We start from the raw sequence: 19,521 nt of genomic DNA, 5'->3' as shown, positions 1-19,521 counted from the left end.
ATTGTCTTAATCTAATATTTAAATCTTAAATCAACATTGTTTCTTATATCAGGACTCAGGAGTACATAATACTAACATTTATAAGTTTATAACGTAGGTATAAATTATATATTATAATAGTATGGCACCTAATCAATAGGACATAGGTGTGAGTATCCAATATTATCAGTTTTCCTGTATTACGTTACGTATATTGTCATACAAACGAATATTGTTATAAAATGTTTAGACCGAACCATTGAGTTTGATTTGTAATATATATATATATATATATATACCTATGGGCGCCAAATTCGATAAATTTGTTTTTTACTAGGTACACGTTTTATTGTCTTTGGCCGATTTTACGCAGATTTTCATTGTTGTGTTTAAAAACATACGGATGATTGATAGATTTTTCCGCAGAGGAAAAATATTGAACAGCTTGTTATGGTTTATTTCTTTGTTGTATGGCTGCAAAGTGTGAAAAGTCTATATAAAGCCTAATAATCTACCATCTACGATCTACCTGTAGAATGCAGTGTTTGAAATTGAAGAGCGGACGCGGTACGTACGATAGTGAATCCCTATTTTTTTCAAAAATATTTTACCACCCACTCATCTAATTAAGATGTTCAATTCAATAAGATATTTAAATCTTTAGGTAACTATAGGAACATTTTTTAAAATGTTGTACTTTCTGATTTTTTTTTTAATTCAAACACTTTCCAATATTATAGTCATATTCGGCTAAAGATAATTTACATAACACATACATATATAGACAACCAGTCAACAATAGTATATAGCAACCGTCTACTATAAAATATTAAAATTACCTACTATAATATATCATACAGGTACCAATAAACCTACCTATACCGAAAATTGTGAAAACGACAAAAACTATTATGTAAGAAACCAAAGTTATGACTTACAGGTTACAGTGCGGTGTGTTCAATATGTCTATACAATTTTCTGTAAATCGATTTACGAATCTATTGCTTCATGGGGTAAATCAAGATCCATAGGCGCCCGCAGAAATTTTTCTAGGAGGGAGGGGGCAATGTTATGATTTGAGGAAAAATATTATGATTTTACTAGGTGTTTTAAAATAATAACCTTTTTTATTATACTCATATACAATATATTATATTTTAATTTTAAACTTTAAATTTGTTGTATAGTACTCGTATGTAGTAATTTATCTTAAAACATTCAATTAAAAATAATATTTTGAAAAAGTCAGGGAGGGAAAATGCCTCAGCTTGCCACCCCCCTGCGGGCGCCTATGTCAAGATCGATTTTATCATTTATAATTTTGTCATCAGCCAAAGATATTATTGTCCAAGACCACTAGGTGTTTTGGATTTTTAAAGAGCAAGGAATGTATAATTTACTGGTTTTACAGTGATTGAAATATTGAATGATATTTGCGTGTGTGCTTTATTTCAAATAATAGGTGAATTTTGTGACTCATCAGTCATCACGTTTCGTTGCACCAAATTAACTCTGATCATTTGAATCGAGCAGTGGCGTAGACATGTTTTCTGAATGGGGGGATAAAAAAATAAGTATTGGGTCCGTTAAATTATATGTGAAAAGTGAGATTTAAATATAAGATTTAAATTTTAAACATAAGGTTTAAATCATAAATGCCGCGCTATCACACTAGGACATATAACATTTAACCATTCAAGCGATTTCTGTCGCAGTCATACACACGCATTATTCATACACCGTTTCATTTTTTTGTGACGTTTCATTCTTTCGTGGCGTTTCATTCTTCGTGACGATTTTTTTCTCCATCCATACCTCTAGATAGTTTTACTTCAAAAATCATAGCTTTATGGGAGGGGAAAATTGAAATTTTTTATATATATATTCCCCCCCCCCCCCGCAGATCATTATTTATTCGTGTGTAAATATTTTTACAAATTGTAAATTATTAAATATATGAAGACTAGATCTATACGGTACCTTTTACCTCGGTATTGCGAATTTTGACGGTACCCGTTTATATAAAAATTCATTAAAACTTGTACATCGACACAATTGGCTTGAAATTTTCAATGTTGATAATTGCAAATGTTGTGATCTATAAATTATAAGCAGTAGAACCTATTATGCGGTATATAGTTTCATGCTTCATGCATATAAAAAACAAAGACGACCTTATATAGCCTCTGAGCGGACGGAGGATATTCATAGATCACGTGTGTTATCATTTGCAGTTATGCAAATTCACTTTTATTTTTATTTTTTTCTCGGTTATTAAAGGCCGTTAAGGCCCATTACCGCAACACAAACTTGCTTCCATCTGTCTCTATCCTGTGCTATTGTTTCTCCATCTCGTATTCCTGCAAATCTCTGATAATTTATTCTCCACTTTGTCAATCCAACTTTGTTTCGGCCTGCCAAGTGGTATTTTCCCCTGGGGTTTCCATTTTAAAACCGCTTTCATAAGACTTTTTGATCTCCATACATGACCGGTCCATGCCATTCTCCTATTTTTTAATACTGCTACTATGTCTGGCTCTTTATATAACTGTTGTATTTCTATATTACTTCGTTTTTCATATTGTTAATTCACTTTTATAAATTAATTAAAAATCGTAGAACAACGCTATCGACTTTATATACCTTCACAGTTTGAGTAGGCATGTTGTGGGCTATCAGATGACCTGCAATTTTATTTTATATTTAACACTTAAGAAGCCCGTAGTATACTGCAGTAGAAGACGGCTGGAGTTTAATCGTGTTTTATGCTCAAAACTTAATTTAAAATGTAAACATTGTGCGATCGTTTTGAAACTTGCACCATTAGATTATACACATGTTCTTGGCTACCATACTTCACAGTAAGCTATATAGCCACATAGGTAGACCTACCGTGCAGGCTACATAATATGTAAATATTATAAATACTAAATATTATTTAGTCCAAAAAAGGGGAACCGAGGAAAAAAGTTTGGGAACCGCTGATATAGACTATATTATATTATAGTTTGTTGTAAGAAACTCAGTTTTTAAATCTTATAATATTATTTTTTAAATATATTTTATTATTGGTTATCAAATAAATTGAACAGAATTTAATAATTTATGTATATAAATAATAGATATAACATTGGTATAATAAAATTATTGTCATAATATTATATTATAATATGTTTATAGGTAATCGTTATTACAACACACGCGCGATTTACTATAAAGATGAATCGGCCAAATCACCGTCTGTACGAGTAGTGGGTTCCGTGCGGTCCGGAGAAACTGGCGTGTGAGACTGAATATGGAGTTACAACCGTATTGGCGGTCGGGCCTTGACTGTACGGCACATCCGGACCATGTCTGTAGTGGTACGGGACGGCGACCGGTCCGTGGCCGTACGGGACATCAGCACCATGTCCGTAGCCGTACGGGACATCCGCACCATGTCCGTAGCCGTACGGGACGGCGGCGACCGGGCCGTGGCCGTACGGGATAGCTGCTGGGTGATGATACGGCAGTTGCACGTCGTTGGTGTATCGCACGTCCGCCTTGTGTGAGGACGAGTACGGCGTCTCGACGGTTTTGTGGAACGCAGACACCTGTCCCGGGTGGCCGGGTGTCCGGAACACGTTTGTCGACGTGCTGGCCACGGCGCCATCGTACGGGCTGCTGATGTAGTGCAGCGGGCCGCCGATTACGACCACAGGTTTCGGTGGTAAGTACGCCGCCGCCGATGTCATAATTACTAACGACGCCACCGCGATGACGAAAAACTGCAGTTTCAATACCTATCGAAGACACAAAAACAAATTCATATTTTAGATTCTAAACGAAGTAATGAATGTATTGATTTTACAATGATGTGTGTTGTTTTTTTTTTTTTTTAGATTCTGAACGAAGTGATGAATGTATTGATTTTACAATGATGTGTGTTTTTTTTTGTGTCTCTGTACAGCATAACTAGTCGAAATAATGTTTCGACTTCAAACTTTGGGGGTGGTTTCCGATGTAAAATTGAAGATCCTTGGTGCATTATAGAGGTCAAAAGTAAACATTTTTCAACAGTTTTCAAAAAAATCGAGAAAAACAAAAACAAAAAATGACAGAAAAACGGGAATTTTTACGCAAAATCAGTTTTCGACCAAGTCGATACCAAAAAAACTTGAAAATTTAATACACGGTTCCTTATGAGTTGTTCTTATTGTAGCTAAAAAAAATTAAAAATCATAAGTCACAATTTTTTTTAATAAGCGATTACAGTTCAAAATTTTACGAAATCTGTCGAAAACGCGAAAATTTGCAAGTAATTTTGAAGTTGAAAAATCATAAAATTTTTTGCGTTTATAACTAAGGATTAAAAATACAACACTAAGTTTTCCATAAGTTTTCCTTCAAATAGCTATAGAGAAAACTCGAAGCATCATTATAGGAAAAATTTTATGAAATCGCGTAATGATAACGATTTATCCTCAAACCAGGTATTCGTATATCTATGATAATATAAGGTATTATGAATTATTATAACTACATGATAACTACACTAATTGATTAACCATGCCTTATGCAAAATGCGTCTTAATTGAAAAATAAAATATTTGTTTCAAAATAGAATATATGACAATATTTAAATATAATATATCCTAGACTGACAAATCATCTCCGTTCAGGATCGTTTTTCGTATACAATGATACCTATCATTGCATTCAAATTTAATCCCATCCATTACAGTAACCTACTGTACAGCAGAGCGACATCCACGACTTACCCGCTTTTTACTTATTTCTTTTACTTATCCGTAAATTGTTTAGTGGATATTATTTTTTTAAATATTTATAATCTCATTAAAAATTCGAAAGAGTAGTTTTTTAGTTATTAATTTGTTTATATTAAGGACTGATAGTCCTTAAAAATGAATTCAAAAAATATAATATTGGATCTGATATTTATCATAGCTACTTGGACGATTTTTGCAATTTATTTTTACAAAATCTTCTTTACACATTATCTTTAGTACACAAAGTTAAATAACTCAATAACTGATCTTTCAAAATGTAAGTTTAATACGTCAACATTTGCAGAAAAAAACATCCGCTAAATAATTTACAGTAAAAAATATGGATTCTCATTTGAAAAAAAAAACAGAAGTTAGTATCTTCACAGGTAGAGAATGTACTTCTTAAGTAGTATACAAATTTCAATAATTATGAAATATGGTCTTAAAGTATACCTAAATCAAAAATTCAACAAATAGATTTTGAATACCTAACTGCATTATTATTGAAGAAAAAAAGTAATGACCATGCATATATTTATTATAATGTATCATAGGTTCAACTGTTCAACTTACCTTAAAATGATGCATGGTATATGGTGGTCCAGTGATCAGAGTAAACGGAACGAAATGGTTGTATAATTTGACACGTGCCGTAAGCGTATAATATGTACTGGTTGTTGATATGTATAGTGTTTCAAACTTCAGCCGGCAGATAATATTATATTGAATCTGTGTGTAGTCAATGGTTATGCCCTTATATATACTCGCGACTTCCATATAGAATAATCGGTGGGAAATCATATCACCCATAAGCCCCAGAAACGAGGTGCTATTATTGCCACCCCTCCTTTTACAAGTACAGGCCGATCGCTTTCGGGTTAAAAGGTTCTATTGTTAATATAAAATATTAATGTCGATTGTTATACATTATAATCTTATTATATATAGCTGTCGTGTGTAATCAAAATTATGAACAATTTCTTAAAGTGACCTTAAGACTACTGTAACGCGAGTTATAGAGTAAAAAATATATAGGTACCTATAATATGTATATATGATACAAATATTTTTTATGTAATAACAAATAACAATGTACTTATTTAGATTCAAGACAATGCGTAGTCTTGTAGAACTGCAGGGGCTGACGACAAGCAAACTACGATGGACATATTTTATTGGGTATAACTATTATTAATTATTATGTATAGCTATTGCATTATTACTTATAGTGACCATAATAATGTCTATGTTCCTCATGTTTGTTGCTCTCCATGCAATGGACCACGACGGTCCTCGGGGAATACATTTAAGGATTATTTGCTTTAAATATCTAAAATAATCTGTAGTGGATTTGTCGTGTTTATGCCATTTGTCCCATTGACCTATTATCCGTAATTTACCTACTACATTTGATCGTGTTACCATATGGCATATACCTTCCATATTATTAGCCAATAGGTGTACTTAAATAGTTTAATAAGATGTTTTATAATTGTGTCCCCCGCATTGTAATATACTATATAGGTAGTAGGTACAAGGTACATCATATAGATGACAAAAATATGATTAGTTAAGGTTTGATCGGTTTTATTATATTATACGAGTTCACTGTATAGCATAACCGCATAGTGCACATCATAATAATAATTTCATTGGCCATCAATGAACGTTTGGCATACAAAATAGGCCAACGATATTATCAAAAAATTTTAAATAATTTGTAAATTGAATGTATTATAAATAAATGTTGTTTCTTTGTTTTTTATTTTTGTAGATGTATGTCAAGACTCGTGTTTAGCTTTTATAACGAATCCAGTCAAATTACGGACTTATGCGATAGTTCCTTTTTTCCCAGTCTTCATTTGGTATTTAAAAATAAATTATATTAGCTTTAAGACAGGTCTGTCTATATATATATACCTATATATATGTTCCCGCTTCTTTTTCAATATGATAAAATAATAGATATTTCTTATACCTATAGGGTATTTTTCTTTTACAAAAACTTTCCATTGTTCTCCGAAGGTTGTTGTGTGCAATAATCCAGATCGTCCATAGAACACATATATTACATCACGGATATTTTGATATATACTTACGTGCAATATATATAGGGTTCGTATATTGTTGTGTAGTGAATTGTCGACGACTTTGTTTTATAATATTGTTTGTACCTATATTGGAAGCATGTCAAACATGGTGCCTGATGATGTATCCTTCAAGCCTGATTTATGCAGGTCGACTATTTTTTACAGCCCCACACGAGGTCGTCCAAATAATACATAATATATCATAGTTTTCAGATTTTTAAAAATATTTACTGATCTTGTTTTTCGAGGTAAATCAGTAAAATGTTATCTCTCAAAACGTCGTTTTAAATCCAATCTTAAATTTCATAAACCTTTGTAAAAATAATATGGGTATATTTTCAGTACCTAGAGACATGAAATCACAATAATATCATACATATATACGTGATATTTATATATAAAGAGTTTTATTCGTTTAACATCTGTTCGAAACTTCGAAATGCAAACGTCGGATCAAATATTCAGACATTATGTATCAGTGGGTACAGTTATGTTCAAAGAAAGAAGGACATATCTAATAAATTAACTTTTTTAGTATCTTAAATGAAAGTTTTTCCGTAGGCCCAACAGCAAAATATAAGAAAACATTTTTGTACTTAAAAGTTAAAATGTAATATATTTTGAAATGGTTTATTCGTTATTTTCTTCTGTACACATGTAGTTGTTTAACGACCGTCCTTTCAGATTTTTGAGTCGATGACCAATAAAATGGGACGTCAAAACAGGCATTATGCGTTTATCTTCCTATAATAGATCCAAAAGACAATGATTATTCAAATTTATTTTTTACTAGTTAGGTACTTAGAAAATGTAGATCGTAAATATATTCTTATATTATTTACCTCTTTGTAAATGTTGTCGCATATTTCTTTTTTACTTCTCCAACTATCTTGTTTTGATTTCGGATCAAATGACTTATTTGAGTTAAAAAACAATTCGTACTGCAGTTTTTGTACGACTGGTTTCTTATCGCCAAAGTAACTTATAAGATCTTCTTCTGATATATCCTAAATCACAGGTGTCAATTATAGTCTATGAATTTTAAGGGGACTTATAAGCACCGAGCAAAATTTAACTACACGTGCAGGATCTTGAATGTTATTATTATTATTATTATATAAATAATAATAATAATAAAAATCAATTAGTTCAAATATTTTGTATATTTATGTAGGTAGGTATCTAAATTAAAAAAAAAAATATATATATATATAAATATATTTAAATATTTCTGCAGAAAATCAGGCTAGGTAGTGCTTATAAACTAAAAATATAGCTATACATCAATTATATCATAATATATAATATAGGTGGTTGATTGAGTTAGTCAACAAACATAATATTATTATAAAAATTCCAAAAATATTAAGTCAATAGAACATATTAAAACTACACCTTTATCATGTAAGGCGTGTACCTGTGTATTTATGTTGATGTTACAAGTACAAAAAACTAGCTTCTCATTTTTTGATATTTAATTTTTTTGTGACAATTTAAAATGTATTAAAAGCACTCAATTTTAACTCTCCTTTTTATATTGTTTTAAATTTTAGTGAATTTGGTTGGTAGAGTTTTATTGACAATATTATTAACTATACGACCCATTACATTTTTTGTAAATTCATTAATATTTTTATAGTTTTATTATTAACATATATTAGTAATTATAAATTTGTTTTAAGTCAAATAATTCAGCCAAATTAATTTTATTGGATTTAAGATGCTTAGAGTATTATTTGTGTGTACACATATATGATTATATAAATAAATTTAAAAAAAAAAGTTTTTTCCTTCTGAATAAGAATTAAGAGTTCTAGCTCCGTCTATACGTTCAGTAATCTAATATATTTATAAGTATATTAATATAAATATAAAATAATCAATTTGGACTATAAATTTGTGATACCTTTAATGGTACATTAGACTTTTCAAGTTTCATCCACATAATCGCTAGTGCTCTTTCCACCTGTGTTGGTGTATGCCAATCGGCCATAGTATTCACCTATAAAGATGAGATATTTGAAATATAAATTAGATATACCTAAACTTGATGTGCAGTGGCTACTGGTGATAGTCTAGTAGGTATGTCTGGAGTATATTGAATTGAATAGTTTATGAACAGAATGTTACAATGCACACCTGCAGCGATGTAATAATAATTTGATGTATTTTGATATTTCTTTGCCATAGTTACAATACATTATAAATATTTAAAAATTTTATGAACAGCTAGGGACGCTAGGGTGTCAGATCATTCAACATGAAAAAAAAATTAAAAATTTCTTTCACACGCACGATCGTGGCCTATGCTACCACCGAATCACTCGGCGACCACGCGACTGCTAGCACCTGCATGTGTGTGCGGCGACAATATTGTAAGTGCAAAACTTGTCGCCTCGGCACATTTTGCTTCACTGTCCTGATCTATCTCAAAATTAAAATATCCCCAACTATTTTACGTAAACATAAAAATAATATTATGTTTGTAATAATTGTCTTAAGTATATACTATACAGCAGCGGTTCTCAACCTTTTTGAGTTTGCGACCCCCTATTGGCCTATTATAATGTCACCAAGATGTCTAACGACACTTTTGTAATGTAAGCATTTATTTGTGTTAACAAAAAAATATGTTAAATTACAAAGGAGGCCAGAACTCTGAAATATCTTTTAAAATAGCTTGATCGCATCTTGTTTCCCGAGACGTGTTATCCACATAAATTTAGCCAAAAAATAGGACTCCAAAAAATTCCTATTATATAGTTCCACGCGCTTTTTATTTCCCCACTTTGCAGAATCCCATAACCTCTCGATATTTTGGGAGTGTGCCCCTGTGTACGGATCAACAAAATTATAAGTGTGGTATTATGTATGAATCCCGCTTGCTGCAAATTATTATAGGCTTTCCAACAATCTGATATAATAATTTTTTATTTAACACTGGCGGGGCGATAAATTTTTTACGGGACACTGGGGGGGGGATAACAAACAAGTACCTAAACATTTTACAAAAAAAGGTTTATTATGTACATAGTACATTTTAATATTTACGATATAATCGATAAAATAATCAAAACATCGCATAATCGATTATCTTATCTGTAACAAGAAATATTAGCCTTCAATAATTATTGTATAAATAAATGGTGCATTTTTATGGTACCGCGAAAAAATAACCCCGGAAATTTAGACCCCGAAATAAAGAACCCCGAATAAATAACCCAGTGAAAAAATAACCAAAGAAAGAATAACCCCAAATGAGATTTTGTAAATTAATCTAGGTGTTAATATGTAAAAACCTAAATATTGGTGTTAATATGTCATTGCGTGAAAAAAATTAAATAATGTTTTATGTACCTATTACCTACGTACAATTTTTATGTTCCCACAAATAACGTTAATTTTGGATTCAATGATAAATTATTGATTACCTACGATAAAAACGATTCAGAGCACGATGCCAGTCTGTCTGTCATATCGATCAGATATATAATAACAGGGTACAACGTCAATGTGAAATAATATTATAATGGATAAGAAAGGTACCTTTATCTTTAATGTTCTGATAGAAGCGGTAATTTATAAAATTTATCAAGTCCTGTGAGTTCATTTCTCAGTATTTGGTAATACAGACATACAGTGTGCTCTCGTATATTATATATTTCTCTGTGCTTTGTTTTAATTTCTATTTGAATAATAATAATATGGATATACTAGATATTTTTGCAAGCCAGAAGGGCAAAGAAAAGTTGGCATTTAAAAAGTATATGTTTGTTGTACACAAAGAGTGTTTAAATTTTATAAGGTGGAAATGCTGCAAAAAAAATAGTCACAAATGTCCATGTATTTTAAAAACTTCCCTGGATAAAAAACGTTTAATTAAAATTGATCATGAACATCATTGTATTACACATTTATGGTGAATATTTTTTATTTATATATTATTGACATTTCTATTCGTTTTTACCGTAATTAAAAAATTTGACAATTTGTTTTAAATTATTATTATTGAAATTAAAATTGAATTGTGTTACAAATAGGTAGGTGCCTGCCAGGTACACCTTACAAATCAATTTTATTATAGGGTTATTTTTTCCGGGGTTATTTATTAGGCAAATCCATTTTTATTGACTATCGGACTATCCAAAATATATATATATATATTATAATACTTACTATATATTAATATATTATAATATTATAAGTTTCAAAGTGAAAAGATTTTTTTTGTCTCCGTCATACATACGTATGACACGGCAAATCTTTGTACACTAATTTCTGTAATTTCTTTCTAATAACTGTTAGTTTTGGTAAGAACATTATCAATTGATTCAGTTGTGTTTAAGCGAATTATGAGTAGGTACCTATTGTTAACTTGTGATATTTCAGTTACACATATCTTGCTTGAAAATTAAAATATACTGGAAAATTCACCGACGCTTGAACACTGTTCTGTGTCTAAATGTTTGATTTAGGTTAATTCATTATTATGTCAAAACTAACAACACAGTATTGAAAGTGATGTTGTACGTTTGTAAAACAAAGACAAAAAACGGGTGGGCGCTGGGTAGTTTCATCTTAAGATACTTATTTAGAGTGTTAAAATATCAAATTTTTATTAACAACGGTCAACGATTGATTTCATTACTTATACTTATTTGAATTTTATTTCATAACATTTTTTTTTTTAAATATGAAATATTGGCGCTGGGCGGTAACCTACTATAACTTAATGGTACTAACCAAAACCGCGGTAAACGTTGATTATAATATGCATCGTATCCACTGAACTCTATACATATAGAGTTCAGTGATCGTATCATATTATGACGTGTTATCATAATTAAACAATGTTGGGTTTTATTAAAAATTTATAATATTTATATACAACGATTTACGGAAAGTTGTCGGGATTTATACTTATCGAATGCCAAAGTTTTCACTCAAATAAGCGTTTGGATTGTATTTTATCTGTGAGGAATTTTTACCTTTCAGTCACGATGTCGTCAATAGTAGAACAGCCTTGCTACACTCTGATCAATATTTCTAGCGACTATGAAATGCCCAACGAAATGCAACTCAAGTCAGATCTTGGTAAGTGTTATTCATCCGTCGTGGTTGTTTATTAAATTATTATTAATAATATTTAATTTTGATACATTTACAGAAAAAGGTGATAGCAAAACAAAAATTGAAGCATTGAAAAAAGTCATTTATATGATAGCCAATGGAGAACGTTTGCCTGGACTTTTAATGATAATAATCCGTTTTGTCTTACCGTTACAAGATCATACAATTAAAAAACTACTTTTAATATTTTGGGAAATAGTACCGAAAACTACACCTGATGGAAAACTTTTACAGGAAATGATATTAGTCTGTGATGCATATCGAAAGGTAAATAAAGATGTTACTTTTTTATAGTCTAGTTAACCTATAACAAATTTATCATAAATCAAAATGAAGTGGTATATATGTTAGTACTTTTCTAATGTAAAATCTGTCATACTGATGAGTCAATTTATTGAGTTTGAAAGTTTCCTTTTTTTATTTATATAGTAGCCGTTAGGTATGTTACATCTTTTCTATATTTTATTTACAGATTTTAAAGTCTTTTAAATTTTAAATATTGATCCCTATTTTTAGTTTCAAATGCTATTAATGCTGATTATAAATTCATTAATACAAATTGTGTTTATTTATTTATTTAGGATTTACAACATCCAAACGAATACTTAAGAGGGTCGACACTTAGATTCTTGTGTAAATTGAAAGAACCTGAGTTATTAGAACCTTTGATGCCTACTATACGTGCTTGTCTTGAACACCGTCATTCCTATGTAAGACGTAATGCTGTATTAGCAATATTCACTATTTATAGGTAATTTAAATTTGTAAATTCAGTTAAAATAATTATTTTTATTTTAAATTATAATTGTGTCAATTTCAACTTATAAAATAGAAACTTTGAATTTTTGATACCGGATGCTCCTGAACTTATTGCTAATTTTCTTGATGGGGAGCAAGATATGTCTTGCAAACGTAATGCTTTTATGATGTTGCTACACGCTGACCAAGATAGAGCGCTTACATATCTGGCTTCTTGTCTGGATCAAGTAGCTTCTTTTGGTGACATTTTGCAACTAGTTATTGTAGAACTCATATATAAAGTAAGAGAACATTTAATAAATTAAATAATTTGTATTAATAACTGTGTTTTACTAAAATTAGGTATGTCATGCAAATCCTTCAGAACGATCCCGTTTCATACGCTGTATTTACAATTTACTTAATTCTAGTAGCCCAGCTGTTCGTTATGAGGCTGCTGGAACATTGGTCACCTTGTCAAATGCACCTACTGCCGTTAAGGTATTTTGTTATAACATTTATAGATATAAATAATAAAATGAAAAATTGATATAGGCTGCAGCTTCTTGTTATATTGAGTTGATTGTAAAAGAAAGTGATAACAACGTAAAACTAATTGTTTTGGATCGTTTAATTGCTCTCAAAGAACACCCTTCACATGAAAGAGTGCTTCAGGACTTGGTCATGGATATACTAAGAGTATTATCCAGCACTGATTTGGAAGTTAGAAAGAAAACATTGAATCTGGGTAAATCATCCTTACTATTATTTACACTAAATACTAATTACTAAGTATGTATTTAAAATGTAATAATATATTGATGTTTGTTTCTATAGCTATGGATTTGGTATCATCACGTAATATTGAGGAAATGGTGTTTGTGCTCAAAAATGAAGTGGAAAAAACCCATAATTTAGCTGAACATGAAGATACTGGAAAGTATAGGCAATTATTGGTGCGCACACTGCATACGTGTTCTATTAAGGTTTGTTATTGTTTTATAAAGTAAATTGTAGAATGTTTATTTTTATTCATATAATGTTTTATAGTTTCCAGATATAGCTGCAACTGTGATCCCTGTACTCATTGAATTCTTGTCAGATAGTATAGAATTAGCTGCCACAGACGTTATGGTATTTTTGCGTGAAGCAATTTATCTCTTTGAATCATTACGTCCTCTCATAATTCAGCGTCTATTAGAAGTTTTCCAATCTATTAAGTCTGCCAATGTGCACAGAGCTGCATTATGGATACTTGGTGAATTTGCCAACTCACAAGAAGATATTGAAGCAACAATTGAACAAATAAAAACATCACTTGGAGACGTATGTTATTGATTTGATTTAAATTTTGAAAATGGGTTTTAACTTTTAAGTTAAAACTATTACAGAAAATATGCACAAATTCATTGTTATGAATAGTAAGATTTTGGCATATTAATTTTAAACTATCAACGAGTTTTATTCAAATAATGATTACCATCATCTATTACAAACAGCAATGGAATTTAAAACTATTGACATCTAAAATAATAAATTAAAATTTTTTGGTGATGTTAAAAAAAGTTTCAATTAGTTACCAACTGATCTATATTCTATACTCTATATTATATTATATTATATATCTATATTCTATACCATACAGATTAATTCAATATTTAAAATTTTGACATTTTAAAAATTTTGAAAGATACTATATCACAGAACAATATTTTATAATGTTTGACTTATGAGTTACTAACAATATTTTTTAATTTTCTCCTTCTTTAAATAAAATTATCTTACTAAAAATATTAATCCTTATTAATTGTTCCCTTTCCAATATAAAACTATTTGGTGAAAAGTTTTTATTTAACAGTTTAATAAATAGTAATATCATTACAATTTGTTATTTATATGTATTTGATTTATTTTAGATGCCCTTGGTTGAAGATGAGTTGAAGAAAGCAGCTGGAGATTCAGAAAACATTGAAGAATTTGGGTCTAGTGGTTCACAGTTGGTTACATCTGATGGTACATATGCTACTCAATCAGCATTTATTATAAATACTCCTCGTAGTAATCAGGCAAAACGACCCCCATTACGCCAGTATCTAATTGATGGGGATTTCTACATTGGTGCAGCATTAGGCACTACATTCACTAAATTGGGCATTCGATATGCTGGAATTTGGGAAGAAAAAGATTCAATAAAGGCTAATCAATTTTGTGTTAAACTTATGTTAATTTTAACTTATATTTTGAAGCTTGGAAAATCAGGTAATTACAATTTTAATTATATTATTTGTAATTAACAAAAATAAAAATATAGTTATTGGCTTAGTTGATACCCGCCCAGAAAGCATTCCTCTGCTTCTCAGGTATAGGTAATACCATCCCATTTTTCCCTCATACTTTTTATATTCTAATAGTTAATATTTTTTACAACATACATACATATTATGTACTAAGAATAAACAAAAAAGTAGCTAACAAAATTAGGTTATAATTATTAAGTAAATTAATATATTTTAATATGAAAATATGAATCGTTATTAATTTTGAATCCTGAAAAAAAAAATAAAGTTGCATGCGGCCCTCAGCTATATTTTTTGTGGCCCACAGTTACCAATATTAATGAATAAAAACATAATATAAAAAAAAAAAAAATAAATAAATATTATTGCTGTGTCACATTAGAGAATAGTTTATTTGGTATACATTTTTATACTGTCTTATCTTCTGATAAACTGTAATCGAAATATCAAATAAGAATTTTTTTTTAATATTTCTTTTTGTTAAATTTGTATGTGCATAGCCAAGCTTTTCAATATATTTTGATATACACTTGATACCTTGAGTTTGACATGCCTGATCTTGTATGATTATGCTTGGATTTTACTGATCATTATCCTTAAAATATCTAATAAGTGAATATCCCATATTTATAGCTTAGAAACCAGATTAAACTACTTATTTTATCTGTAGTACAGAGTATAAATTATGAAATCAATGGTTCTATTTAGAACCATTAAAAATACTAAAAAAATAAGCAGCTGGTTTTACCTTAACTTAAGTAATAAGGAAATACTTTCTAAGTTAGTATCAACTAAATTAATGCCAATAACTATGTTAGTAATACATTATAACAGTGATTCATGTATTTTATTTATTTGCATATTTCTTTAATTAGGAATTTGTTCTAAACCAATTGGTATTGATGACGGAGACAAGATTATGGAAAGTATTAAAATATTAAATGATAGAGATAGCAAAATTGAAGAAATTTATACCAAAGAGTGCAGCAAATCATTAAATGAGATGTTGGCTGCTAAAGAAGACGAAGAAAGCAGCAACAAGAAAGTAAGCTAATATATAAAACTCTCACTATACATATTTATTTAAAACTTTGATATTATATAATTATTATAAATTTAAAATATGTTTAGGCTAAAGAAAAGCCGGGACATAAAGTGAATGTTGATGATGCCATTGTATTCTTACGTACAAGTAGTAACAGCACAGAAGGCACTGAAAATGTTTTTGAGCTCAGCTTAAACCAGGCTGTTGTGGGTGGTGGTTCTATTCACCAGAATAATAGTGATGGTACATCAGGACTTTCTACTAATAGCAAACTTAATAAAGTTACACAACTGACTGGATTTTCCGATCCAGTGTATGCTGAGGCTTATGTTCATGTCAATCAGTATGATATTGTTTTGGATGTATTGATTGTTAATCAAACAGGTAAAAATTAATTTTAAGTTAAATACGAACACATGAGTTATCTATAATTGTAATAAATATTAATATATAATGTTACATATAAGGTGATACATTACAAAATTGTACGCTCGAGTTGGCCACAATGGGAGATCTGAAATTGGTTGAAAAACCACAACCTGTTGTTTTGGCTCCTCACGATTTCTGTAATATCAAAGCCAGTGTTAAAGTGGCATCTACTGAAAATGGCATAATCTTTGGAAACATTGGTAAATTAAATGAGTTTTTCTTTTATATCTTATGTTAGTTATTATTTATTATTTAAATGTTCTAGTGTATGATATTGGTGGTGCAATTGGTGATCGAAATGTGGTTGTATTAGATGACATCCGTATAGACATAATGGACTACATAATGCCTGCTGTATGTAACGACTCTGAATTCCGTCAAATGTGGACTGAATTTGAGTGGGAGAACAAAGTATAATCTTTTTTGTGTTTGTGCTAAAGAATTTAGGTTTATACTAATTATTGTTTTAGGTTTCTGTTTCTACCAGTTTGACAGACCTTAATGAATATTTGGCGCATTTATTGAAAAGCACTAACATGAAATGTTTAACTCCAGAAAAAGCATTGTCTGGACAGTGTGGATTTATGGCAGCAAATTTATACGCGAGGTCAATATTCGGCGAAGATGCTCTTGCAAATTTAAGTATTGAAAAAGGATTAGATAAGCCTCAAGTCATTGGACACATTAGAATTCGAGCTAAAAGTCAGGTAATTACAAAATTTTATTTATTCTCACAATTGCTAATATTTTTAAGTTAAAATTGAAAATTAGCTTATGCATTTTATGGTTTTTAGTTTTTGTGAAAAATGTATAATCATTCTATTTTTACACTGATCATGATTCATATAATATCTAAACTTAATAATTATGTCATGTTATTATGAACTTTAGTGAATGAATTATTGAAAACAAATATTTTGTTGTAGATAATAGGTACCTGGTACATAGAATACTGTTATAATAGAATATTATTTATGTAGTACCTAAACAATATTCTATTATGGTAAAACTGAGTCATTGGTTTTAAAAGTATTTTAAACTATGGAAAAAAAATATTAATCTATTCATCACAAACATATTTTTCTGTTTTTTTTTGGTGTTAAGATTAATCTGAGACAAATTTGAGGAGTTAGGTTTTCAAATATCAAGCTGCATAATAATATATAATATATAATACACACATACATATATATATATATGTATTTCAAAAATATTTTTCATAATTATGATGTGGTCTTGTAGTTATGCCAAGTTATTCAACTCTCATATTTATGTGAATATAATTAAGTTCAAGTAATTTTAGCTGGAAAAAATTTAAAACGTATTATTGTTGATTAGGATTCTTTGAGTTTTAAAAACATGTTTGATCCGTCCAAATAAGAATGTAATCTTTAATATTAAACTTCAAGTTTATTATAATTGATTTTGCAACAAGCCAGAAATAATGTTGGAGTAGTGGAGTTTTAATGAATTTCATATTTAGATGTTGCCTTACCCGTACGTGTTGCTCCATCTCACAAACATACTACATCAAAACTATTTTTGTGTGGACAACTTAACTCCCTCTGTATTTATGGTAGAATTACCAAAATTCCACAACACATAAGGAAGAACTTTAACTGTTTCTTACAATTTGTATTTAATCGATAGCATTAAAAATTAATTTTTAATAATTAAATGAAAAGAAATAATAATAAATAATTTTGAACTGATAACTTTAATTGTATTTATGTGTATTGTATTTATTTACACAGGTAATATGTCAAACTTAATCTCAATCCTTAAACTGATGGGTGTTTAACCCTAAGCGTTTTAAAATGTAGGTAATTATGCTAGAAATACTACAGAAGAAGAAAATTTGTCCCACACAAAACATTTTATATTATGTTTTACATAAATATAAGACAAAGACAAACATAGATATGCTGTCCTCTTAATGTACATATAAAATATGTGTTTTAATTTATTTTGTCATTACTCATTACATATTATCCATTATAAAATCTCTGATATTAAATATATATTAATAAACTAATTCTAATGTACGTATTATTTTTAAAATAGCTTGGGACTGAATTTCTTGACATTTTTTGTTAGTGAATACTTTTACATAACTCTAAAATGCATGTAGAATAGTTTGGGAAATGATACTTTAATAATGGAATTCCGTAATAATTAACAATCAACATTGAAACTCGAAATATTAGGTATACACGGATTACTGATAAAATTACAATGGCTTACAGTTGAATGTAAAACTAAGACATAGTATACCAAATTTAATATCATATAGTAACTATTAAATAACTTAATAGTTTATATAGAATGACTATTTTGGCATTTCCACATATCAGCTAAATATTTTTTAAATGTTAAACAAATTCAGAATAATTACAATTTTTGCACTGTTTATGACTATTAAAATAAACAAATAAGCTAGCAGATTGTGAATATTCTTAAGCAGTGTAAATAAATTTAAGTTGTGATTATATTAAAACAAAAAACAATATATACAACTATTGAGGACTGTTAAAAAATAGTTTAAAATCTATGTTTAGTTTTATACTTATGGCTTTATAATAAAAACATAAACCAATATGAAAACAGATGTTTTTGTATATACAGTGCAAGTTAGAAATCAGAACCGAAAAAAAGCTTTTTCTATTATTTAACAATAATTATTTTTATCTAATACATAATTATCATAATTTATCATGTCATAAAATTTGATTTTAGGGGATGGCACTCAGTCTTGGTGATAAAATCAATATGATGCAGAAGCGACCATACAAAGCAGTGGCGGCCTAAGCTCTATCTTGCGGATCCAAACAGAAAATCATTAACCTCAAGAGTTTATCTTTATTATTATACATATTATATTTATACTGTGTTTTGAATTATGTATTATCAATAGACATTTATTTAAAAAAAACGTCTTTTGTTTGTATTAAAATATTTTAAAATAACAATGTCATCATTCATCTATGTGGAGGACTGTGTTATTTATTATTTTTATTTTTGCGTCATTATTTTATCTAATTTTT

At 29.3% G+C, this 19,521-nt stretch overlaps 3 protein-coding genes across 3 annotated transcripts; 1 reads left to right on the top strand and 2 right to left on the bottom strand.

The window, feature by feature from the left end:
* Positions 1 to 3,023: 3,023 nt before the first annotated feature.
* On the bottom strand, positions 3,024 to 5,490 carry LOC107171660 (uncharacterized). The gene is made up of 2 exons (XM_089224593.1): positions 5,322 to 5,490; positions 3,024 to 3,761 (listed from the first exon to the last, which is right to left on the bottom strand). Exons 1-2 carry the CDS (start codon positions 5,334 to 5,336, stop codon positions 3,213 to 3,215), a joined length of 564 nt encoding a protein of 187 aa, XP_089080719.1. The 5' UTR covers positions 5,337 to 5,490; the 3' UTR covers positions 3,024 to 3,212.
* A 1,764-nt stretch (positions 5,491 to 7,254) lies between these two features.
* LOC149056907 (uncharacterized) lies at positions 7,255 to 8,859 on the bottom strand. The gene is made up of 3 exons (XM_089224847.1): positions 8,745 to 8,859; positions 7,681 to 7,845; positions 7,255 to 7,582 (listed from the first exon to the last, which is right to left on the bottom strand). Exons 1-3 carry the CDS (start codon positions 8,829 to 8,831, stop codon positions 7,469 to 7,471), a joined length of 366 nt encoding a protein of 121 aa, XP_089080973.1. The 5' UTR covers positions 8,832 to 8,859; the 3' UTR covers positions 7,255 to 7,468.
* A 2,835-nt stretch (positions 8,860 to 11,694) lies between these two features.
* betaCOP (coatomer subunit beta) lies at positions 11,695 to 19,462 on the top strand. The gene is made up of 15 exons (XM_089223637.1): positions 11,695 to 11,932; positions 12,006 to 12,235; positions 12,550 to 12,719; positions 12,801 to 13,008; positions 13,070 to 13,207; positions 13,262 to 13,454; positions 13,544 to 13,692; positions 13,757 to 14,032; positions 14,623 to 14,965; positions 15,879 to 16,048; positions 16,135 to 16,432; positions 16,516 to 16,677; positions 16,743 to 16,888; positions 16,948 to 17,184; positions 19,214 to 19,462. The coding sequence occupies exons 1-15, from the start codon at positions 11,839 to 11,841 to the stop codon at positions 19,283 to 19,285; spliced, it is 2,886 nt and encodes a 961-aa protein (XP_089079763.1). The 5' UTR covers positions 11,695 to 11,838; the 3' UTR covers positions 19,286 to 19,462.
* Positions 19,463 to 19,521: the final 59 nt, after the last annotated feature.

The sequence above is a fragment of the Diuraphis noxia genome, unplaced genomic scaffold, assembly GCF_037042655.1.
Source record: "Diuraphis noxia isolate RWA-SAM2 unplaced genomic scaffold, SU_Dnox_SAM2 contig0003, whole genome shotgun sequence".
Lineage (NCBI taxonomy): Eukaryota > Metazoa > Arthropoda > Insecta > Hemiptera > Aphididae > Diuraphis > Diuraphis noxia.
The sequence above is the reverse complement of the archived record's forward strand: the minus strand, read 5'-3'. Positions and strand labels throughout refer to the sequence as shown.

Coding starts and splice junctions, on each gene's coding strand:
- LOC149056907 (XM_089224847.1), bottom strand. CDS start 8,831: ATGGCCGATTGGCATACACCAACACAGGTGGAAAGAGCACTAGCGATT. Junction 7,846..8,744: donor AGTCTAATGTACCATTAAAG/GTATCACAAATT, acceptor CCTGTGATTTAG/GATATATCAGAAGAAGATCT. Junction 7,583..7,680: donor GCGACAACATTTACAAAGAG/GTAAATAATATA, acceptor GATCTATTATAG/GAAGATAAACGCATAATGCC.
- betaCOP (XM_089223637.1), top strand. CDS start 11,839: ATGTCGTCAATAGTAGAACAGCCTTGCTACACTCTGATCAATATTTCT. Junction 13,455..13,543: donor AAAGAAAACATTGAATCTGG/GTAAATCATCCT, acceptor TTGTTTCTATAG/CTATGGATTTGGTATCATCA. Junction 13,693..13,756: donor TGCATACGTGTTCTATTAAG/GTTTGTTATTGT, acceptor AATGTTTTATAG/TTTCCAGATATAGCTGCAAC.